This window comes from Anolis sagrei, chromosome 4 (genome assembly GCF_037176765.1).
Source record: "Anolis sagrei isolate rAnoSag1 chromosome 4, rAnoSag1.mat, whole genome shotgun sequence".
NCBI classification, from domain to species: Eukaryota; Metazoa; Chordata; class Lepidosauria; order Squamata; family Dactyloidae; genus Anolis; species Anolis sagrei.
In genome coordinates, this window is record NC_090024.1 from 136,284,043 (window position 1) to 136,309,228 (window position 25,186).

Here is a 25,186-nt window from a genome sequence, read left to right on the forward strand (position 1 = left end):
CTCTGAAAACTACAAGATGAAGTAGTTTAATATGGCTTACATTTGGGACCATAACTGCAACACATAACTGCATTTCAAAAGTGCTGTGGAAAGCTTTGAGTAAACTGCAGCTCTCTAGACATACCTTCAAACCCAATTCCAGTCCCTCCCACTGCCCCCAATTCCCCACCCCTGAAAAAATAAACACCACCCTGATGAGGTGGCAAAAAAAATATCCATTTTGGATTATTAAAGAACACTTTTATTGGTATAAATCAAACATTGTGTAATAAAGTTTTACCTGTTTGAAAAGAATTCTTCATGCACGGCATGTATTGTTCAGAAGGCAATAAGCTATCATTCAAACAAAAATAGTAGCAATTGTTTCTTTCTGCGATCTGGCAGACTTGTCAACACAGTCTCCCTGCATACAGGCTAAAATGTATTTTATAAGAAAGATGATTTCTACCTCTGCATTATCTTAAATAGGCCTGTCAGTCTGAACCGTTCAGTGAAAAACTTGTGCTCACATGAGCCCACCTTGAGAACGAGGAGTCTTGAGTCTAGATTGGAAGTGTCTATGACAACAGCATGGGCATGGTGTGTCTCTTGAACTGAAGACCAAGGGTAGCCTCCAGTCCAAATTCTTTGCCCATTCTTTCTGTTTATATCCCATGCCAAGGGGTGTATAGGATGAATGCCATTTAATACAACTTTAACTGATGCTTGTACTTTTGGTGGGACACCCTTTGGCAGAGAAAACTAAAGACCTTGTAAACATACAACTCCCATGATTTGATCGTATTGAGGCATGGCAGTTAAAATAAGGTCAAACTGCATTCATTCTACAGTATAGATGAATCTTTTGACAAATGATCTGACAGAGGTTGACAGACAGAAATTTACCCATGGTTTTTTATGTTGTCATTGCTCACCAGCCAGATCACAAAGTGGTGGTGTAAAGGTGGTGTAAAACAAAGCCTTCTGAGTTGTCAGTCAACATGTAAATATCTTATGCAAAACATCATTATAACAGTATGATTCCACTATTACTCCCAGGCTTGCTTCCTATGGACACCTGAGACTGACCATTTTGATTTCTCAGCCAGAGAGCTTTTTCTCTGGTGCTTCTGACCAAATTACAAACTCCAGAATCCCACAAGATGCAGCCATAACAGCATATGTGGAATCATAATACTACAGTTGGGTTTAGGAGCACAGGAACCCCATGAAAGTAATAATAAATAAATTGATTTTTTTAAAAACCTGAGAGAACACTTCTCCAGGAACTTCTAGGTCCTTTGGCACATCTCAATGGTCAATGTCCACTTGAAGCAAACTATAGAATCATACTGGAGGACCTAAAGATTCCTAGAGAAGTATTATCTCTAGGTCCTCCAATGTGACTGGAGGTAGTTAACTACAGAGTCACACCAGAAGATCTAGAGCAGTGGTTCTCAACGTGGGGTCCTCAGATGGTTTTGGCCTTCAACTCCCAGAAATCCTAACAGCTGGTAAACTGGCTGGGATTTCTGGGAGTTGTAGGCCAAAACACCTGGGGACCCACAGATTGAGAACCACTGATCTAGAGATTCATAAAAATAACATTATGATGAAATCCATGACCAAATCTGCAAAAGTCAATTCTGCAAATACAGAAAGTTAATTGTAAAAAGAAACACGAAGACTGCTTTGAGGCATTCTCTCTTGAGCCCCAGTCGGGTGGCTTGTGCCACCTTTATGCTGGGTAAAAAGTAACTTTTCCCTGGGCAGTAGTAGAAACAGTATAGATCTTATCCTATACAGCAGGCATTGGCAAACTTTCTAACTTTGGGGCTGCGTGCTAACACTCCCTGCTAGGAGGACTGGCTGCCTGGTGATGGATGGATGGATGGATGGATGGATGGATGGATGGATGGATGGAAGGAGGGAGAGAGGGAGAGAAAAGAGAAGGAAAAATGAAAGGAAGGAAAAGAAGGATGGAAGGAGAAAAAGGGAGAGAGGGGAAGGAAGGAAAGACAAAACAGAAGGAAAGAAGGATGAAAAGGAAGGAAGAAGGAAAACGAGAAGTAAGAAAGGGAGGAAGGGAAGGATGGAAGGAAGGGAGCGATAAAGGAAAGAGAAGGAAGGAAATACTAAAGGGAACAGAAGAAGGAGAAAGAGGGAGAGAGTGAAGGAAGGATGAAAGGGAAGGATGGAAGGAGAAAGAGAGAAGGAGGGAGGAAAGAGGGAAGGAAGGGAAGACAAAAGGGAAGGAAATATTAAAGGGAAGGGGGAAGGAAAAAGATAAGGAAGGAAGGGAGGAAAGAAGAGAAAGATGGAAGGAAGGAAGGCAAGGATAATGGAAAGAGAAGGAAGGAATGATAAGGGAAGGAAAGAAGGGAGGGAGGAAAGAGAGGAAGGAAAGAAGGAAGGATAGGATAGTGAGAGAGAGGGGGGGGGATTTACCCATACTTTCTATACAGCATACTAACAGGTAGACTTATGGTGTTTGATGGTCTCTTCTCCCTGCATCCAATTCAGCAGCAACTTAAAATCTTTTGTCAGGGGCATCCAAGCACAGGCTCCGAACTGCAGTTGCTCAGGTGGCAGCTGAAAGGAATGGAGAGCAAGGTGCACTAACCCAACAAAAAATAATAATATTATAAAAATGGGCGCAGAGCTAGAGACAGGGGATAAGTCATCCAGAAGGAAGTTCTTCCCCTTAAAGATAATAGTGATAATGGACTTCCCTTCAGAATGTGACCCCCCCCCCCCCCGCTTTCTGTGTTCTATCAATGCAATTTCTAAAAATGGAGAATTTGTGTTCAAGATCTCTTTTGCCTTTAAAATTAGCTATGCTTGAGGAAGCAGAGCAGAAGACGCTTGGCCTATTTAGCCATTTTAAAGATCCGTAATGCCATCTCCCACAGAAACTGTACTGAGATCCACCCACATGAAGTTACAAGCGGAAAGGAAGATATCATTGCCTTGATCTGATAGATTGCAGGATCCTTGTCAGAGAGTAAAAACATCCATTTAAATTGAATTTTTCATGGTATATCTTTAGGGGCTGCAAAATGGTCTCTTTTCCCTATTTGGGCCATTTAAAAACATGTGGATTTGCTGGGCCCTGGGCATATTGAGTTTCCATGAGAGCTGGGAGGAAAGTACAAAACATATTATTGGCTGCAAAATTAGGTTTCCTGAAATTCTGAGAGTTGCTTGTTAATTTATTTCATTTCATTTCAAGTAAAGTTCAGCCCTTTAATGCTGTAAAGTCTGCTTGGAACTGTATGGGTTATCAGAACGCCAGCTTTCAAGGGGGGGACATGATACTCAAACGGTAATAGATGCAAAATTTGGCTTGCTTTTTAAATCCTTTCTTTTTATTTTGCTATGAAAATATGCCCCAATGTGTGAAGTGCCTGTTTGCATTTCAATGCAGGTAAATAAAGTTTCCAATTATTGGAGTGAGGATGTGACTCCGTTAACTAGCAAAAACTGAGCATGTGAATTAATAAACATTGCAAAATAGATTATACAAAAAGGTGAGAAATCCTGAGAATGTACACAATGTGCACAGTTCTCACTTGCCACAGGGTTAAGATAGTGTGTACAATTTTAATTTGATCACAAACCATACAGTGCCCTCACTCCCTACATCATAGTCATTCCTTTTAATACTTGATGGGGATTAGACTCATAAGATACTATAACTCCAGCCGTATGGGGTAGGACAGAATCATAGAATCATAGAGTTGGAAGAGACCTGGTGGACCATCCAGCCCAACCCCCTGTCAAGAAACAGGAAAATTACATTCAAAGCACCCCCGATAGATGGCCATCCAGCCTCTGTTTAAAAGCCTCCAAAATGAGCCTCTACCACACTCTGGAGCAGAGAATTCCACTGCTGAACGGCTCTCACAGTCAGGAAGTTCTTCCTAATGTTCAGGTGGAATCTCCTTTCCTGTAGTTTGAAGCCATTGTTCCATGTCCTAGTCTCCAGGGAAGCAGAAAACAAGCTCCCTCCCTCCTCCGTATGACTTCCTCTCACATATTTATACATGGCTATCATGTCTCCTCTCAGCCTTCTCTTCTTCAGGCTAAACATGCCCAGCTCTTTAAGCCGCACCTCATAGGGCTTGTTCTCCAGACCCTTGCTCATTTTAGTTGCCCTCCTCTGGACACATCCCAGCTTGTCAATATCTCTCTTCAATTGTGGTGCCCAGAATTGGACACAATATTCTAGGTGTGGTCTAAGCAAGGCAGAATAGAGGGGTGGCATGACTTCCCTGGATCTAGACACTAGACTCCTATTGATGCAGGCCAAAATCCCATTGGCTTTTTTTGCCGCTGCATCACATTGTTGGCTCATGTTTAATTTGTTGTCCATGAGGACTCCAAGATCTTTTTCACACGTACTACTATCAAGCCAGGCGTCACCCATTCTGTATCTTTGCATTTCATTTTTTCTGCCTAAGTGGAGTATCTTGCATTTGTCCCTGTTGAACTTCATTTTGTTAGTTTTGGCCCATCTCTCTTATCTGTCCTGTTCGTACCTAGTGAGTTGAATTTAGAAGATCCCTGGCAGTCCGAATTCTGTGTCATCCACACGCACACTAGTGTCTCAGATTAGAAGAAAGTATGGAGGGAGCGTTGACGCTCTTTTTCAACTAAATGTTAATTGTTAAGCTCTGTTCCGAACAAAATGAAACCTTTCAGAACCTGCTAATTTCCAATTACAAAGTTAAGGTCAAGTGAGAGTGAAAAAAACCTTCCCATTCAAGCATGGTGACATTTTGCTTTACATACAAGCAAGTGTGATTAAAAAATGTATTTCTTAATCTTTAGGTGAGATGTTAAATAAATGGGGTTTGGAGGTGGGCGATTTGCGTGCTCAACATTAACTACTTCTCCACTAAGAAGTTATTCCCACATTGCAAAGAAGCAAAACCTTTTTGTTGTGGAAGTATAAATCCCTGTGAGTTTAACTCGAGTATTTTCTTTGCTTTTTCATACTGTAGCCATGTCGGTTTGCTAAAAAAAGATGAGAAAACACATAGAGATTCACTTGGAATATCATACAGACCAAGAAGAGAAAAACTACACCAATTACAAAAGGAAGCTCTTGCTAATGAGTGACTGAAATGTGCACACACAATATGGCTGCTTTGATTTCCAGGCACACATCTTCTAACCCTACTCCACCCAAGCTTAATAATGTTCCAAAATGTGAGACATATGGTTCATTTAACTTTGGATGGCCAGCCACATGGTATCTCAATGAATCCACAAACCCTGTCCAACAAAACGGGGGTGAAATTGACCTGCATTCATTTGACTTTTGTTTCTTTCCAAAGAGCAACAGTTTATTCACAGTTTGCAGTTATCTCCAGTTTCATTACAGCTGGTGACTTGGTATCATAGTCCTACTCAGTTCACCAAACTTGAAGAAAGGCAGATTGTAGTGAAGATCTGTCAATCAATCTATTTGTGCTGGGCAGAAAAATGTAGGCGGCTAAAGCCAGAAATCTCAGTCTATCCTCAGCATCACTGTAGACAGAACGCAGGCACCATCTGCACCTCCTTACTGTTCAAGAGCAAGCATTATTTCAGGTTATTGTTAATAATCATGTTGTCATGTATATCGCAATAGGTGGTCATTTTCTTCCTCTTCCCAAAAGTTGAGAAGCTATTCTTGGCCTCCTGTTCCAGGAAGAGGGGCCCATCCTTGCTGGAAGGCATGGTTGGAGTCCCTGGGATATATACATTGTGTTGGTAATCCAGAGGTGAAATATGCTGAGAGTACATTGGGGCATATCGAGGGGTCCACACACTGCTGGGAGCCCCAGGTGTCTTTTGAAGTTCTGTAACAAGAAGGGTAGCATCTAATAACAAAAAGAAAGTCAAGGTGAGAATGTAGCACATCAAACATCATGCACCTGGCTAACAAAATTCCTCATATCTATGGTAGTTTTTAGCTCAGATATAACAAATCTAGGACAACAAATCTTTAAAGGTTAGAAATCTGAAATTTCTGGCACAGAGGGTTAAAGCACTGAGCTGCTGATCTTGCTGAGTGAAAGGTTGGTGGTTCAAATCCGGGGAGTGGGGTGAGCTCCCACTGTTAGCCCCAGCTTCTGCCAGCCTAGCAGTTCGAAAACATGCAAATGTGAGTAGATCAATAGGTACCGCTTCAGCGAGAAGGTAACAGCACGCCATGCTGAACAACTTCTAAAAGGCACCAAATGGGCATAGTGACCCCTGGCACACACTAAGTAGACCCTAAAAAACTTCAAAAAGGCACCAAATGGGCACAGTGGCCCCTGGTACACACTAAGGAGACCCTAAACAACTTCAAAAAGGCACCAAATGGGCAAAGTGACCACTGGCACACACTAAGGAGACCCTAAAAAACTTCTAAAAGGCACCAAATGGGCAAAGTGACCACTGGCACACAATAAAGAGGGCCTGAACAGTCATGCCAGCCACATGACCTTGGAGGTGTCTATGGACAATGCCAGCTCTTCAGCTTAGAAATGGAGATGAACACCACCCCTCAGAGTTGGACTTGACTAGACTTAATGTCAAGGGGAAACCTTTACTTTTTTTACATTTATATTCCACCTTTCCTTCAAGGAGCTCATATTGGCATACACCCTCCGCCCGCTTTTTTCCCCCTTTTATTTTTTTAAATGTTCACAACAAACCTGTAAGGGAATTTAGGGCAAATGGCTGACTCATGGTCACTTTGTGAACTGCTTTCCAGAATAAGAATTTTAGGCTAAATGTCTTTACTAAATCCAGTGTTTAGCCTAGAGGTCTTAACTCGTAACCCACATATGGAACTATTTCTCCAAGCGGCCCCTCTGCTATAAATATAAATATGATAGAATTGGAGAACTGGAGCATTGGGTTGAAGTGTTGAAAGCAATTGTGCAGCTCCAAATACCAGACTCACCAGAGACTGGAGTAACCAAGTTCCGCAACCTGTCGTGGTCTTTCTGGACTCCTCGACGAACTCCTCCTACATCCTCTAGGCTCTGCGAACTACACAGGGTGGGAAGGAACAAAAATACAAAAACAGAGGACTCTTAGAGTACAGTTTCCTAAAATATTCAGCAACAATTCTAAAATTAAATGATTCAAGATGGCCACCAGTACCTCTTCAGTGTTGCTTGCTTAGATGGCAACCAGTCTGTGTTGGGCTGTTTCACCTGCAAATTACAGAAAAGAGAGCATTGAATATAATATCCATCTTAATGGCATTTTACTTATTTTAAAAAAATCCAAAACACTGAATTTTCAATACTTTTTTACAATTGTAGCAAGAAGTAATTGTGCTGTGCGTAACAAGCATAAAAAAGACCCAATGCTCTTATTATTAGGAGCTCCTGACATCTCCCATATGTTCCCAGAAAACAGATGAATTACTGTACTTTCAGCACCTTCATAGGATAAATATTTACCACTGGTTACCACTTAGCCTCGGCCCCATGATTCCCATAAAAATAACATTCTGGATGTCAGAGATGATATTGTGGAGGACAGTACAGAAAGTGTATGGATAATGCCATGTGCCAACCATTGCAGTGCAGCGTTAGCACTAGAGGTGGTACTGGCTGTAATTATCAGGATGACAGGATTTTTTTTTTTGGATTAGCAGGATTCAAAGTGGGAGAATTTGTATGGCATGTGGGAAAGGGAAACGAGTGGAAGGAAAATGAGAGATGGAGGAGGGTCACTGGCAAAAAAAGGGGGAGTCATTAGAAAAGAGCAGACGAACATGTTATGTAGTTTGGATCGAAACAGAATATGAGATTGGATGAGTAGAGTACTATGAATCATCATCATCATCTGATGATGATGATGATTCATAGTACTCTACTCATCCAATGATGGTGATGATGATGATGATGATGATGATGATGATGATAATAAAACTTTATTTATACCCCACCACCATCTCCCCAAGGGCCTCGGAGCATCTTACATGAGGCCAAGCCCAACAACACATCGATAAAACAACAAGCAATAATAAAAACAACAAGCAATAGGCAAAATAAACAATACAATTAGTATAACTCAGACATAAACAATATCACAGAAGAATTTAAAAACCTATGGCTGGGCCAGATGTAATAGTTAAAACTTTAAAAATAAATGCTGGACATGAACAAAGGATGTATCTAGTAGGAGGGTTTTAAACCAAGAGTAGAGAGCAACCCAACAGGTAATTAAGGTGGTTTTCAGGATATTTTGCAGGGGATTGTTTCCTTTATTCAGGAAAGGCACACTGGAACAGCCACGTTTTCAGGCTCCTCCTAATGACTGCCAATGTGGGGGCTTGTCTGATATCCTTGGGGAGTGAGTTCCAGAGTCGGGGGCCACCATAGATAAGGCCCTCTCCTTCGTCCCCACCAATTGCGCCTGTGAGGGAGGTGGGAGTGAGAGCAGGGCCTCCCCAGATGATCGGAGAGATTGTGTGGGTTCGTATACAGAAATGCGGTCATGCAGGTAGAGGGTCCCAAACTGTTCAGGGCTTTGTAGGTAAGAACCTGCACCTTGAATTGGGACCGGAAAATAAACGGCAGCCAATGGAGCTCCTTAAACAGGGGGGTGATAGAAAAAGATTGGGAGCACAAGGTATGATGAAAAGATTTGGGGTGGAAGCCTAACCTGATCCAAAAAACTGTAAGAAAGGTTTTGGACAAGCACACTGGGAAAGGAATGGCTCATGTGCATGACTAACTATATATATTTTAACCTACCCTTCTTCACATTCTTGGTTATGCCATGAAGAAGCAACTGGGCCAAGTTTAATGACTGAGTAAAGGCTGTCTTTCCAGTCTTTTTCTAACATTTAACCAACAAATTATTGTTTTTTTATTCCATTGGCATATGGGGGGAAAGACTTGGTGGCACAAGGTGCTTAAATTAATAAATGGCTTGCATGGAAGTGGTACCAGTGACAGGAATAACAACTAACTCCCCCAACGCAGCAAAGCACAAGATGAATTAATTAACCCAATGTTTTGTATATTAGCTCCTAGTAGAATTAGTGGTAAAGTGAAAGAAGTCAAAAAATACTTTGTGTCTGGTGAAAGAGATACTTTGCTATCCCTACATAATTCATCCTGAATTGAGTCTAAGAGGCATAGCAACCTAGTGCTTTCACTCCATGGAGAAGGATCAGTCTTTCTGCTCTGGCATTATTGTTTCACTCCTTCTCCATGGAGTGATCTTTCATTTCATGAAGAAGGATCTGTCGTTTTGCTCTGATCTTATTGCTTCACCCTGTGACCACAGGATTTTGTTGTTCACCCATGCTTTTTACCACTGAGAGCTGGAGGAGGGTTGGAGGAAATTATCCAGATGTTTAAACTGAAGTGACATCAATGTGCAGATTACACTGAATTCCACATTTTATTTCAATTTACTGATCTTATGGACATTTTGGAAAATTTGGAACTGTCTCTGGAGATAATTTTGAGCCAGAGAAGATGAACACGCTGAAATTTTGTGTGGTTAAGACAGATATTGTGGACAAGAAATCTGGTCAATCTGGATAGACACAATTGGTCTTAGATAAGGTTTCACTCTCCATGGAAGGCCATAAACAGACTGTAATTTCTCCTGGATGCTGAACTCACCAGGAAAGCTCAAATATCTGTAAAGGGCAGATGCTTTTTTTTTTTTTTTTTTTTTTTTTTTTTGCTATCTTATGCTGTGGCCTTTTCTAAAGCATAGGGAGCTTGCTTTGACGCTGCTCTTCAAAAAACTAGGCTGAATTACCATAATATGATCTACCTGAAAAGCAGGGATTCAATGATGTGCCCTCCAGATATATGTAGTCTAACTTCTGGAGAAACACCCAATTCTCACCACTGCTTCAAAGACAGTTGAAAAACAAAACAGAGTCAATTGAGTACTGGTGAATGCTAGCCATTCTGATTGGGTGACATTTGTAGAATCATAGAATCATAGAATTGGAAGATACCATATGGGTCATCTAGTCCAACCCCCCTGCCATGCAGGAAAAACACAATCAAATTACCCCTGACAGATGGTCATCCAGCCTCTGTCTTTAAGGAAGGAGCTTCCACCACACTCTGAGGCAAAGAGTTCCACTGCTTAACAGCTATTACATTCGGGAAGTTCTTCCTAATTTTCAGGTGGAATCTTGTTTCCTGTCATTTGAAGCCATTCCTCCATTGAATTCTAGTCTCCAGGGCAGCAGAAAACAACCCTGCTCCCTCTTCCTTATGACATCCTTTCACATATTTATGCATGGCTATCATAGAATCATAGAATCATTGAGTTGGAAGAGACCTCATGGGCCATCCAGTCCAACCCCCTGCCAAGAAGCAGGAATATTGCATTCAAAGCACCCCTGACAGATGGCCATCCAGCCTCTGTTTAAAAGCTTCCAAAGAAGGAGCCTCCACCACTCTCTGGGGCAGAGAGTTCCACTGCTGAACGGCTCTCAAAGTCAGGCAGTTCTTCCTCGTGTTCAGATGGAATCTCCTCTCTTGTAATTTGAAACCATGGTTCCACGTCCTAGTCTCCTCTCAACCTTCCCTTACAGCCAGAGGCGGCCCTAGGTAATTTTCAATGGTAAGCAAACAATATTTTGGTGCCCTGCCCCCCAACCAATCATTGATATATATTTTCTGTTCGTCATGGGAGTTCTGTGTGCCATATTTGGTTCAATTCCATCACTGGTGGAGTTCAGAATGCTCTTTGATTTTAGGTGAACGATACATCCCAGTAACTACAACTCGCATATGTCAAGGTCTATTTTCCCCCAAGGGCGCCTCAAGAGCGCCCCTGGGCAAAATCAACTATACTGAGAATGCTTACTTTGCGTAATGGGTTGTGACGCCCCTGCTTACAGCAGTAACACAGGTTGTCTTGGTTTTTCCATTTTTTCTGGACTCTGCCACCAAATTTGCATGACGCTGCTATAATTCAGCAACACAAATGGCAGCAGGAAAAAGAAGTCACTATTGTATTTTAAAACAAGATGTACAAGAAAGTGGTGAAGTGAAATTGCAGCTTTGTCACTGATATTGTGGGGCGATGGGGACAGAAGGATTTGGCCCCTTGTGCCTTTGGAGGGGATAACGTACCCCAACCATCCTTGGACAATTGTAAATGTCAGAATTATACTGGCCTGTATGCACTCTGAGGTCAACACTAGAGATTGTATTTACACACTGCAACTAGGCTAGCAGCCATGAGGACCCTCCTGGGGAACCCTTTTCCAGTTAACATCCACTGGGATATTAGAGGTCTTCAGGTCACCCACAGACAGCATGAAGAGGTTTTGCCCTGATTCATAGTTTGAATAAAATAAAATAAAATAGACAATGGGCCCGACCTTGGTAAGTCTGCATTTGCAAGCAGTATTAAATCATAAACAGAAACTTATACCCAGTGGCCTGATTTAGACATACAAGTACGTTCTCTGATAGTAACTCCACACTTGGCCACTGTGCACTTGAGGACGACCAACCAGTGATGAATATTCTGAAATGACTCCCATTATTAGGTGATACCGCAGTCATCAATACATGGGTGTCTATCGGCCCATGTCCGAATACAATTATGTGGAAATCCCTAAGAGGGACTCATCAATCTCTGGCGTGCACATCCTCCCTTAAATGGAATGCGGTTGCCTGGTTAATGAGCCTTGGCAATGACAATGACTTTTGTGGAAGTTCAAGAGAGGGTTGGTCTGTCTCCCCTTCTTTCTGGGGGAAGGAGGCCGCACTCTGGAAAGCTTGGCCTGTGTGTGGCTCTGTCCCTGACCCAAGCCTCCCTATGTCTTTTCTGAGTGAGCTCCCTGCCCACCAGGCTTGCTTTTCATTGGCATTTTCTCGGACGCTCTCCCACTCGGCGCTTTTTTTCTTCTTCTTCTTTCAAATCTCAGTGTCAGGACTCGCTGGGTTGTGAAATGGAAGCGCCATTCGCTTCGGCTTACTTTGAAAATCCCCAATTATTGCTCTATTGTTATGCGCTTTGACTTTAATAGGCCCGCCTGGTTAGCATGGGGGTCACGTACTGGAACAACAAGGGGAGAAAAGAAATGAAAAGCCCATGTCCCCTGCCCTGTCCTCCCTTCCCTTTCCTGTCCTTCAACTGAGGTGACAAGAAGGGAGGTTTGACTAGGAAAGGAAGCAAAGTCTGGGGTTTGAGGGGGAGACAACACAGTGTGAGGTGCTCCTTTTGGTGCAAAAAAGAGAAGGTCTGGAGGCCTTTGCTGGTGCTACTGCTTCTTCTTTAGTTATTTAGCCCTGAGAGGAACTAAATGCCTTTGGGCTGAAGGGGCCTTTGGGTTCAAAGCCTAGGAAGGTGTCCCCTTTCCTTGAAGGGAAAATGGGAGACAAAGCTGAGGGTGGAAAGACCTCCCTTGTAGGAAGATTTCTCCATCCAGAGGAGGACGACTAAAATGATCAAGGGTCTGGAGAACAAGCCTTATGAGGAGCAGCTTAAAGAGCTGGCCATGTTTGGTCTTCAGAAGAGAAGACATGATGAGAGGAGACATGATGATGGCCATGTATTAATATGTGAGGGGAAGTCACAGCGAGGGGGGAACAAGCTTGTTTTTTGCTGCCCTGGAGACTAGGACATGGAACAATGGCTTCAAACTACAGGAAAGGAGATTCCACTTGAACATTAGGAAGAACTTCCTAACTGTGAGAGCTGTTCAGCAGTGGAATTTTCTGCCCCGGAGTGTGGTAGAGGCTCCTTCTTTGGAGGCTTTTAAGCAGCGGCTGGATGGCCATCTGTCGGGGGTGCTTTGAATGCGATTTTCCTGCTTCTTGGTAGAGGGTTGGACTGGATGGCCCATGAGGTCTCTTCCAACTCAATGAGTCCATGATTCTACGATTCTTCTCCTGTGCATTCAGGAAAGCATGTCCTTGAAGGCCAGGACGGAAGCCCACCCTTCCCATCACAGGTCCTTCCATTCCTCACTGGCCCTTTTTCCCTTTCTCGCCATCCCCTTCCTTCCCCAGGCCACCCGAAGCACGTCGAGGCCCCTCCTTGGAGTCACTGAAGGCCAGCACAAGGGGGCTGGGGAATGTAATTTGTAACTGACTCGAGGGAAATCGCATTAACATATTAGACAACTGTGTCCAACCAACCATCCAAGGGGAAATGTCGAGAGGAGACCTGTCTCTCGAAATGTCTTGCGCGCCTTTTGAAAGGGCTGGCTTGGTTCAAAGTGGGCAAAAAAATGTTTTGTAACTGGATTTATACTTTTCATCCTCATCCATCCCCGGTAATCGCATTATTGGAAGAGAAATTTGTCATTGGGGAGGAAGCGGGGGGGACATGAGACGCTATTCATTTATGTGTTTAATCAATGTTGACATTAAAGAGAAAACTCTTTCTCGCTCCATCGTATCGCCTCCTGCCTCCTTCCCCACCACAACCAATCCCTTCTGGTCTTTGGGAGTGACAACACGTTTGTCTTCTGCACAAAGCACCCTCCCCCCCCCCCAAAAAAAAACCTCCCCTCTCTTCTATACTAGCAGGAATAGTTTGGCATTGACAGAAGGGGGGAGATGTAGAAAAGGCAAGAAAAGAAAAGCCCAGCCGGGATTGGGCCTGCCTTGCTTCTTTAGAGGGGAAAAGGGTGGCTTTACCAGTGACTTTGACACATAACCAATTGCACGTGGTATCTGTTAGGACCCTGTTCCATTATCCTAGCAGACTCCAACCATCCTTGTGGGAGGCTTCTCTCATGTCCCCGCATAAGGAGCTGGAGCTGATAGAGGGAGCTCATCCGCGCTCTCCCCGGATTCGAACCTGCGACCTGTCAGTCTTCAGTCCTGCCAGCCAATTCTCTCACACCAGAAGCGACTTGCAGTTTCTCAAGTCACTCCTGACAGGACAAAAAAAAACGGACTCCAAAAGGGGGGCTAGACAGAGAAGGATAGTCCATGGGGGGGGGGGGGATTGAAGGAGGAAAAGAGCCCACCTGATCTCTTAGATGGGAGACTACTAAGATATCAGGTGCCTTTGGAGTGTCAAACACATTTTCATGGAGAGCCACATCAGCCTTTGAAGAGCCCTTGAATCCATGGATGGAGAATCCATCTGTACAGAGGGCCAACTCTGTTCATACATACATACAGTAATAAAATGGGATGGGCGCCATCATTTGAGGACCTAAATTGTTGGAAATAGCAACCTTCTTCAAGCCTCCACTAGTATTTTTTTGTATATAATTCAGATTGCTTACTGTATTGTATATGCAGTTTTCCTTAACTCTATGTTGTGGGAGGGGCTGCAAACCATGTGACCAGCTCTGGGACTTTTCAGCTCAGACTCCATTTTAGAGTGTAGTCCCTCTGACCAGAGAGATGCTTTAGACTTTGGACTGCTGATTATAAGAAAGATATCCTGTGTTATCTGCACAGAGAAATCCTATCTGTAACTTAATTGATATGCAATGTACCTGTATGCAGAACACATGAAGTTTGTGATTAAATCAACTATATTACTTTTAATGAAGACTGCCTATTTTTTGTCTCTTGAGAGCATGATTTAAACCAAGATGTTTTAAGGGAGATGAAATGTTTTTGAGCAATTGCAATAACACTTCTGAAACTCTGCTATATGATTTTTGTGCATTGGCATATTTTTCTTCCTAACGGTTCAAAGAGATATCTAGATATATCAGTCTAACAACAGAGAAACCTAATTGCTTTGCATGAATACTAGTGGGTATTCACTAAGGAGAAGGTTGACTCAAGTGAGTTCTTAATTCTTCTCAGGAACATCATACTTTACAAAAGATTGCAATCTCTAACAAGGTCATGCCTTCCCAAAAGTTTTTGATTATTTCAAATAGTATGAATGCCAATTAATCTCCAAAAGGCTCATACTTCAGAAAGCTCATACTTCAAAATTCCTGGTTTTTCCAAAAGGTTATGAGTGTCATTTTAGAAAATATATTAGGCAAAAACTAAAGAACACCCACCACTATGTATGTATGTATGTATGTATAGATAGATAGATAGATAGATAGACAGACAGACAGACAGACAGACAGACAGACATATAGTGGTGGGTGCTCTTTAGTGTGTGTGTGTGGCATCATAGAATCATAGAATCATTAAGTTGGAAGAGACCTTGTGGGCCATCCAGTCCAACCCCTTGCATTCAAAGCACCCCCGACAGATGTCCATCCAGCCTCTGCTTAAAAGCCTCCAAAAAAGGAGCCTCTGCCACATATTATGTGTATATATATATATATATTCACATAGTGTGGGTGCTCTTTAGTATATAGTGTGTGTGTGTATGTGTGTGTGTGTGTGTGTGTGTATGTACACACACATATACTCACATAGTGGTGGGTGCTCTTTAGTATATATATAGTGTGTGTATATACACATACATAGTGGTGGGTACTCTGTAGTATATTGTGTGTGTGTGTGTGTGTGTGTGTATACTCATCTAGTGATGGGTGCTCTTTAGTATATAGTGTGTGTGTGTGGACAAATAAATAGTGGTGGGCGCTCTTTAGTATATAGTGTGTGTGTGTTTATACACATACACACACTCACATAGTGGTGGGTGCTCTTTAGTATATATAGTGTGCGTGTTTATAAGCATACATAGTGGTGGGTGCTCTTTAGTATACAGTGTGTGTATGTGTGTATATGTGTGTGTGTGTATACACACTCACACAGTGGTGGGTGCTCTTTAGTATACAGTGTGTGTATATGTGTGTGTGTGTATACACACACACACACACATAGTGGTGGGTGCTCTTTAGTATATAGAGTGTGTGTGTGTTTATAAGCATACATAGTGGTGGGTGCTCTTTAGTATATAGTATGTGTGTGTGTGTGTACAAATACCTAGTGGTGGGTGCTGTTTAGTATATAGTGTGTGCATGTATGTGTGTATTTACACATACATAGTGGTGGGTGCTCTTTATTAAATAGTCTGTGAATGTGTGCGTGTGTATATATATATACTCACATAGTGGTGGGTGTTCTTTAGTATATATAGTGTGTGTGTATGTCTAAACACATACATAGTGGCGGATGCTCTTAGTGTGTCTGTGTCTGTGTATGTATGTATTTATGTGTGTATATCTATACACACACACACATGCATAGTGGTTGGTGCTCTTTCGTTTTTGCCCAGTTTTGGCCCCCAAATGTTATTGAAGGACACCCCCATGGCTTTCAATTATCACCCACCATGCTGACTGGGGGTAATGGGGATTGCAGCCCAGCAACACTTGTGGCTCTGAGGTTGGGGAAAGGTTAGGCATTTGCAAGTCAGGCATCACCTCCACAAGCAGAGCAAACAGAACAAACTGCAGCCTTCCAGATGTGCTTGTATCCCATCGGGATGCCTAATGAGGAGGAGTCCAGGGGTGGCAGCCCAGCTGCTGGAGAGCCTCCTTAGCTACTCCTTAGGGCCCAGGATGGGGAGGGTGCGCGGGGCGTCAGTCAGTCAGGGGAGGCGAGCTGTCACCCCTCCCGAGAGCGCCCCTCCCGGCTTCCGCCCTCCCTCCCTTCCCCTTGCCATCCTTAATGGGCGCCCCAGCCTCGCTCCTTCCGTCCGCTTTTCCGCTCTCGTCCCGCTCATTTAAAACGAGCCTGACGTTTTCAAAATAATTAACTAAAACGCCAAGAAGAAGCGGCGGCAGGAGCGCAGCGGAGGCTTCCTTTTTCCCCCTTTCCCCATCTCCCTTGCTGTCTGATGGTTACTCGTGTCGACGCTGCCACTTGATCAAAGGGCCCGGTAATTATCTTTAAAAAGTTGTTCGGGAAGGAAAAGAAAGACGGCGCCCGGCTCCGGCATAGAAGGGATGGCATTGGTTTTTTTGCAGGCAACAGCGGGGAAGGGGGGGGGGGGGGGAGAAAGAGAAAGAGAGATTCCCCTCGCTGGCCTAGACTAGACCCAAGCCATTTTATGTGGCCCTCCAGATGCTCGACTGCTCTTCCTCCTCCTCTTTAAACATCAGAATACACAGTCACATCTGGAAGTGTATTGTTGAGTCAGGAAAGTGGGGTTTGGATTTAGAATTTAGATACAACTCTTGTGGATATGACTGTGCTGTCAAAGGCTTTCATGGCCAGAATCACTGAGTTGCTGTGAGTTTTAGGGCGACTAAAATGATCAAGGGTCTGGAGAACAATCTCTATGAGGAGCGGCTCAAAGAGCTGGGCATGTTTAACCTGAAAAAGAGAAGGCTGAGAGGAAACATGATAGCCATGTATAAATATGTGAGAGGAAGTCAAAGGAAGAAGGGAGCGAACTTGTTTTCTGCTGCCTTGGAGATTAGGATGCGGAACAATGGCTTCAAACTACAAGAAAGGGGATTCCATCTGAACATTAGAACTTCCTGACTGTGAGAGCCGTTCAGCAGTGGAACTCTCTGCCCCCAGAGTGTGTGGTAGAGGCTCCTTCTTTGTAAGCTTTTAAACAGAAGCTGGATGGCCATTTGTCGGGGGTGCTTTGAATGCAATTTTCCGCCTTCTTGGCAAAGTGTTGCACTGGATGGCCCATGAGGTCAATTCCAACTTTGTGATTCTATTATTCTATAATTGTGTGGTCATGTTCCAGAAGCATTCTCTCCTGACGTTTCGCCCACATCTATGGCAGGCATCCTCAGAGGTTGTGACGTCTCTTGGAAACAAGGCAAGTGAGGTTTATATATCTGTGGCATGTCCAGGGTGGGAGAAAGAACTCTTGTCTGTTGGTGGCAAGTGTGAATGTTGCAATTGGCCAACTTGATTAGCATTAAATTGCCTAGCAACTTCAAAACCTGGCTGGTTGCTGCCTGGGGAAATCCTTTGTTGCGAGGTGTTAGTTGGCCCTGATTGTTTCCTGTCTGGAAATCCCCTGTGTTTGAGTGTTGCTCTTATTTACTGTTATAATTTTAGAGTTGCCAGACTTTCTTCATATTCATGGTTTCCTCCTTTCTGTTGAAATTGTCCACATGCTTGTGGATTTCAATGGTTTCTCTCATATGGTGGTTGTGAGAGTGGTCCAGCATTTCTGTGTTCTCAGATAATATGCTGTGTCCAGGTTTGTTCATTGGGTGCTCTGCTATGGATGACTTCTCTGACTGAATCAGTCTGCAGTGCTTTTCATGTTCCTTGATTCGTGTTTGGACGCTGCGTTTGGTGGTCCCTATGTAGACTTGTCCACAGCTGCATGGGATACAGTTGACGCCTGAAGAGATACACAAAAATGCTGGTCCACTCTAGCTACTACCATGTCAGATTACACAGAGAGGCCACCAAAATCCATAAGCAAATCCACTGAAATTCAACAGAAAGGTCAAAACCATGAAAATGAACAAAATCTGGCTACCAGTTTTTAAAAGAATTCTAAAATCAGGATAGTAAATAAAGAGCAACACTCCAAAAACAGGGGAATTCCAGACAGGAAACAATCAGTGCCAGCTAACACCTCCCAACAAAGGATTCCCCCAGGCAGGAAGTAGCCGGACCTTGAAACTGCAAGGACGTTCAGTGTTAATCAATTGGACAATTTCAACAGAAAGGAGAAAACCATGAAAATGAACAAAATCTGGCTACCAGTATTTAAAAAAACTCTAAAATCAGGACAGTAAAGAAAGAACAACACTCTGAAAAAAGGGGAATTCCACACTGGAAACAATCAGTGCCAGCTAACACCTCCCAACAAAGGATTCCCCCAGGCAGGAAGCAGCCTTGAAACTGCAAGGCCATTCAATGCTAATCAAGATGGCCAATTGCAACATTCACATTGCATCGGACAAGAGTTCTTTCTTCCACCCTGGACATTATTCCACAGAGATAGATAGATAGATAGATAGAGATAGATAGACAGGCAGACAGAGATAGATAGATAGATAGATAGATAGATAGATAGATAGACAGACAGACAGACAGACAGATAGGTAGATAGATACAAGGAAGCATTCATCCTTTCTCTTATCCACTCAACTAGTGCTCCTTTGGTCTGTTCAGCTAGCCAGAGAAAGCAAGGGTTTATGTGGTGGCTCTCACATTTCCAAGGATCTTGTCCCTATATTCAGGTTGCAATTGCCCAGCTTGATTAGCATTGAATAGCCTTACAACTTCAAAGCCTGGCTGCTTGCTGCTTGGGGAAATCCTTTGATGGGAGGTGTTAGCTGGCCCTGATTGTGTCCTGTCTGTATTTCCCCTTTTCTGACTGTGGTTCTTTATTTACTGTCCTGATTTCAGAGTTTTTAAAATGCCAGTAACAAAATTTTGTTCATTTTCATGGTTTCCTCCAAGAAAATGAACAAAATCTGTGCCAGCGAATACCTCTTAACAAAGTATTTCCCCAGGCAGGAAGCAGTCAGGCTCTGAAGCTGCCAGGCTATTCAGGAGCCCCGGTGGCACAGTGGGTTAAACCCCTGTGCCGGCAGGACTGAAGACCGACAGGTTGCAGGTTCGAATCCGGGGAGAGGCGGATGAGCTCCCTCTATTAGCTCCAGCTCCTCATGCGGGGACATGAGAAAAGCCTCCCACAAGGATGATAAAACATCAAAAAATCATCCAGGCGTCCCCTGGGCAACATCCTTGCAGACGGCCAATTCTCTCACAACAGGAGCGGTTACTCCTGACACGACAAAAAAAAATCAGTGCTAATCAAGGTGGCCAATTGTAACATTCACACTCGCCTCCAACAGACAAGAGTTCTTTCTCCCACCGATATATAAACCCCACTTGCCTAGTTTCCAACAGACCACTCAACCTCTGAGTATGCCTGCCATAGATGTGGGCAAAACGTCAGGAGAGAATGCTTCTGAAATATGGCCATACAGTCCAGAAAACTCACATGCAAACCAATGACTCCAGCCACGAAAGCCTTCCACAACACAATCCTTAGAAGGCTGATGTGGCCCTGGATGGGAGTGCGTCCCCTCCCTCTCTCTATGTCTCTCTCTCTCTGGGGCAGTTACCTGCGCAGTGCTGCTGGTGTTGTGGTTGTGGTTGCTGGGGGCGCCCCGGGACCCCTTCCCAGGCGGCGGCTGCTTCTCGGGGCCCCCCAGTTTCTGTTTGTGGTTGTTCCTGGGCGGGCTGGGGCTGTAGGGCTTCAGGAACATGAAGTCGCTCTTGGCCGACTCCGGGGTGAGGCAGACCTTGTAGCAGTAGCCCGGGGGCGCCCCCGACGCGCCGCCTTCCCCTTCCAGGGCGCTGGGGGGCGGGGCCTGGTTGTTGTTGGCGCCCTTGAAGGGCTCCGGGGGCCCCCCTTCCTCTCCGGCCCCGCTCCTCCTCCCCGCGCAGGGCCCCAGCGCGCAGGCCAAGCTGAGCCGCTCCTTGCGGCACTTGACGGCGGCCAGCACCACGATGGCGACCAGGAAGGTGAAGGAGACGGAGCCCAGGGAGACGATGAGGTAGAGCGTGAGCGGCGGGGCGGAGGCAGCCTCGGCGGGCTCGTCGCGGGGCTCGTGGCCCGCCTCTTCCGCGTCGCCGTCCACCAGGGAGAGCAGCAAAGCCACGGAGGTGGAGAGCGAGGGCTGCCCGTGGTCGCGGACTTGGACGAGGAGCCGGTGCCTCGCGGGGTCTCCCTCGCGGAAGGCGCGCAGGATGCGGATCTCTCCCGAGTGGGGCGCCACGCCGAAGAGGCCCTCGCCGCCCCCGCCCACCAGCTGGAAAGAGAGCCGCGCGTTCTGGCCGGAGTCGGCGTCGCGGGCGGAGACTTTCCCCACGAGGAAGCCGGCCTCGGCGGAGCGTGGGATCTCCAGCTCCGCTTCGGAGGAGGAGGCGTTGTTGCGGGGCGCGGGGGCCACGATGACGGGCGCGTTGTCGTTCTGGTCCAGGACGAAGACGTGGAGGGTGGCGTTGCCGCTCCGGGGAGGGAAGCCCGCGTCCTGGGCTACTACCTGGACTCGGAAGTCGCGCAGCTGTTCGTAGTCGAGGGAGCGCAGAGCATAGACGTGGCCGCTGTCGGCGTTAACGGAGAGGTAGGTTCCCACCGGCATGCCCCGGATTCGCCCCTCAGCGAGCGCGTAGGACAGGTAGCCGTTCTGCTGGGCGTCCGGGTCGCGGGCCGAGACAGAGCACAACGAGGCGCCCGGAGCGTTGTTCTCAGCCACGTAGACGCGGTACGAAGGCTGGAGGAAGCGCGGCGCGTTATCGTTCACGTCCGAAACCGGCACCGTGAGCGTCCGCCGCGTGGACAACGCTGGGGATCCCGCATCCCGCGCTGTCAAAGTCACGTTGTACTCCGCCACCGTCTCGCGGTCCAGCTCGGCAGCCGTCTCGAGCGTGTAGTAGTCCGGGAAGGAGGGACGGAGACGGAAAGGCAGCCCGTCGGGGATTTCGCAGCTCACGCGCCCGTTGTCACCGGAGTCGCGGTCGCGCACGCTGATGACGGCAACCACGGTGCCCGGCGGGGCGTCCTCCAACACGGGCGCCGCCAGCGAGGTGAGCGTGACCTCGGGCGCGTTGTCGTTGACGTCGAGGAGCTGGACGAGGACGCGGCAGTGGACGGCGACGGCGGAGGGGCCCCGGTCCTTGGCCTGGACGAAGAGCTCGTGCATGGGCGCGCGCTCGTAGTCCAGCGGGGCCCGGAGCCGTACGCGCCCTCCGCGGGGCTCCACGCTGAAGAGCTCCCGCGCGGCCGGGGGCGCGTGCCCGCTGAGGGCGTACTCCACCTCTCCGTTGGCGCCCTCGTCGGCGTCCGAGGCGTTGAGCCGCACCACCAGCGTCCCCGGCGGGGCGTCCTCCGGCAAGCTAGCGCTGTAAGAGGGCCGGTCGAAGACGGGGACGTTGTCGTTGGCGTCGAGGACAGCGACGGTGACGCGCGCCGTGCCCGAGCGCTCGGGCCGCCCGCCGTCCAGCGCCGTCAGGAGCAAGCGGTGGCTGCGCCGGGCCTCGCGGTCGAGGGCGCGCTCCAGCACCAGCTCGGCGAACTTGCTCCCGTCGCGCCGCGCCTGCACGGCCAGCGAGAAGAAGCCCTCGTTGGGGCCCAAGCGATAGGTGCGGAGCCCGTTGGGGCCCACGTCGGGGTCGTGCGCGCTCTCGAGGGGGAAGCGCGCCCCCGGCAGCGCCGACTCCGCCACCTCCAGCACGAACTCGGGCCAGGGGAAGCGCGGCGCGTTGTCGTTGATGTCCAGCACCTCCACTTCCACGCGGAACAGCTCGAGCGGGGACTCCACCACCAGCTGGAGGCGGAGGAGGCAGGGCTGGCCCCCGGCGCCGCCCTCGCCCTCGCCGCCCTCGCCCGGGGCCCCGCACAGCTCCTCGCGGTCCACCTTCTCGTTCACGAAGAGGATCCCGTTCTCCAGGTTGACCTCCAGGTGCTGCTTGGCCCCCGCGCGGGAGACCAGGCGCAGCCGCCGCGCCGACAGCGCCGCCACGTCCAGCCCCAGGTCCTCGGCCAGGTTGGCCACGAAGGCGCCGTGCTCCAGCTCCTCCGGCACCGAGTAGCGCAGCTGGGACGCCGCCAGGCAGCACCCGGCCAGCCCCGCCAGCAGCAGAGCCAGCCGGGGAGCCCCGCCGCCGCCCCCGCCGCCGCCTCGCCAAGGAGGAAGCATCGGGGAAGAAGCGAGGGGAGAGGAAGGGAGCACGCAGCCTCCTCGCTCGGACTTGCCAATAGGACTTTGGGCTGAAGGCAGCGCCAGAGAGAGAGAGAGAGGAGGGAAGGCAGAGCAGCGAGGGAGGGCTCGGCGCCTCATTTCAGCACCGCATTGGTGGACAGCGCCGTCGACGAGGGCGGGAGGGAAGGTTAACCCCTTGCGCGCCGGGGAAAAAAGAGCGGGAAAGCTAGAGAGGAGAGAGAGAGAGAGGCAGGGCAGCCCGGAACCATGCAGGGAAAGCTCCGCTCCTTTCCCCGTATCTTCAGCCTTTGGAGAGCGAGGAGTCCCGGTTTGGGGGACTGGATCCCCCTCATTCCCTCTCTCTCTCTCTCTCTCTCTCTTTCTCACGCCCTCTCTTTTTCCTCCGCCCCCAAAATAAAGTTCCCCTCCGGCAAACTCGGGGTGGCCCGAAGCCCCGGGTGAAACACATCGCGACCCCCCATCCCCTCGAGGGCTCCCGGACCCCAGAACCCACCGCGTGGATTTAACCTCTCCCAGATGGTTAAGCTCCTCCAGAATTGATTACATTCCCCCGCGCGCCGCTGGCCTTGTAATGCTGATATGTTTTTGTTGTTTTTTGGTATGTGTGTTTTTTTTTAATTACCGGAGAAGGGGATTACATCCCAGACAGGCGGATCAAGAGGCTGAGGCCGGGAGAGAGAGAGAAAGGAAAGAAGGGAGGAAAGGAGGAAGCGCTTCTCTCCATCTCGGCGTCTCTCTCTCTCTCTTCCCGAGTCCCGATGCCGCCCGAGGAAGCCCCAAGGAGCGCCCAGCTTGGGAAAACTTCCCTTGAACCGGGGCCTGTTGGGGCGGGAGGCGCCCCTCCCTCCCCGATTCCCAACCCTCCCGAGCCGGAGTTGATTAAAGCGCCGGCTAATCCCTTAACCACCTACTTAGGGGATTGCCAAGCGGCGCAGATTTCCGAGGAGATTGAGCTGAGCACTGATACTCTCTGCCCAACGCGCATCGGGGGAGGGAACGGGGGGGAGGAAATGGGGGGCTTGCCTTGGCCCGCGCGCCGCCGCAACACAGGCAGAGCCCAGATCTTCTCCAGCTTCGGGCACCTGAGGCGTCTCTTCCACGGCAGGAGGAACACAGAAACAAAACGGACGCTCCCCTTTTGCCCTTCTTTGCCGTGTCTTGCCTTCTCCTTCATCTTCCTTTTGCTTTCCTCTGGCTCGTCTTTTGCCTTGCCATGCCTTGCCTTCACCTTCTCTTTGCTTTCCTTTGCCTTGTCTTTTGCCTTCACTTTGCCATGCCCTGCCTTTGCCTTGCCTTGCCTTGCCTTGCTTTGACTAGCTCTTACCTTTTGCTTTGTCTTATCTATTGCCTTGCCTTTGCCTTGTCTTTTGCCTTTGCCATGCCTTGCCTTGCCTTTGCTTTGCCTAGCCTTCGCTTTGCCTTGACTAGCCTTTGCCTTCCCTTTGCTTTCCTTTGCCTTGTCTTTTGCTTTTGCCTTATCCATTGCCTTGCCTTTGCCTTGTCTTTTGCCTTCCCTTGCCTTGCCTAGCCTTCGCCTTTCCTTAGCTTACCTTTGCCTTGTCTTTTGCCTTCACTTTGCCTTTACCATGCCTTTGCCTCATCTTTTGCCTTCCCTTGCCTGGCCCTCGCCTTCGCCATCCTTTTGCTTTCCTTTGCCTTGTCTTTTGCCTTCACTTAGCCTTTGCCTTGCCTTTGCCTCATCTTTTGCCTTGCCTTGCCTAGCCCTCGCCTTCACCTTCCCTTTGCTTTCCTTTGCCTTGTCTATTGCCTTGCCTTGCCTTGCCTTTGCCTTGTCTTTTGCCTTCACTTTGCCTTTGCCATGCCTTGCCTTTGCCTTGCCTTGCCTTGCCTTGCTTTGACTAGCTCTTACCTTCCCTTTGCTTTCCTTTGCCTTGTTTTTTGCCTTTGCCTTTTCTATTGACTTCGCTTTGCCTTTGCCATGCCTTGCCTCATCTTTTGCCTTGCCTAGCCTAGCCTTTGCCTTCACCTTCCCTTTGCTTTCCTTTGCCTTTGTTTTGCCTTTGCCTTGTCTATTGCCTTGCATTGCCTTGTCTTTTGCCTTCACTTTGCCTTTGCCATGCCTTGCCTTTGCTTTGCCTTGCCTTGCTTTGACTAGCTCTTGCCTTCCCTTTGCTTTCTTTGCCTTGTTTTTTGCCTTTGCCTTGTCTATTGACTTCGCTTTGCCTTTGCCATGCCTTGCCTTTGCCTTGTCTTTTGCCTTGCCTTGCCTAGCCTTCGCCCTCACTTTCCCTTTGCTTTGCTTTGCCTTTCTTTTGCCTTTGCCTTGTCTATTGCCTTGCCTTTGCCTCATCTTTTGCCTTGCCTTGCCAAGCCTTTGCCTTTCCCTTTGCTTTTCTTTTGCCTTTGCCTTGTCTATTGCCATATGTAAGCTGCCTCTAGTCTCTTCGGGGAGATGGAGGCAGGGTATAAAAAATAAAGTTATTATTATTGCCTTGCCTAGACTTTGCCTTATCTTTTGCCTAGCTTTTGCCTTTGCTTTTCCTTTGCCTTGCCATGCCATGCCTTTCCTTGTCTATTGCCTTGCCTAGCTTTTGCTTTTTGCCTTTGCCTTTGGCCCAGAGAGCTGAGCCAAAAATAACAAAATGAATTTCAACAAGGGCAAATGTAAGATACTACACTTAGGCAGGAAAAAAAATGAAATGC

General features: G+C 47.4%; 1 protein-coding gene across 1 annotated transcript; it reads right to left on the bottom strand.

The window, feature by feature from the left end:
• Positions 1-218: 218 nt before the first annotated feature.
• Positions 219-22,990, bottom strand: LOC132774260 (protocadherin-10-like). The gene is made up of 4 exons (XM_060774169.2): positions 19,919-22,990; positions 7,126-7,178; positions 6,923-7,011; positions 219-5,849 (listed from the first exon to the last, which is right to left on the bottom strand). Exons 1-4 carry the CDS (start codon positions 22,637-22,639, stop codon positions 5,569-5,571), a joined length of 3,144 nt encoding a protein of 1,047 aa, XP_060630152.2. The 5' UTR covers positions 22,640-22,990; the 3' UTR covers positions 219-5,568.
• Positions 22,991-25,186: the final 2,196 nt, after the last annotated feature.

What these genes read in the sequence shown, in the direction of transcription:
- LOC132774260 (XM_060774169.2), bottom strand. Translation starts at nt 22,639, where the DNA reads ATGAGGCGCCGAGCCCTCCCTCGCTGCTCTGCCTTCCCTCCTCTCTCT. An exon ending in ACACCAGCAGCACTGCGCAG is followed by an intron (nt 7,179 to 19,918) that starts GTAACTGCCCCA and finishes TGTAATTTGCAG; the next exon opens with GTGAAACAGCCCAACACAGA. An exon ending in AAGCAAGCAACACTGAAGAG is followed by an intron (nt 7,012 to 7,125) that starts GTACTGGTGGCC and finishes CACCCTGTGTAG; the next exon opens with TTCGCAGAGCCTAGAGGATG.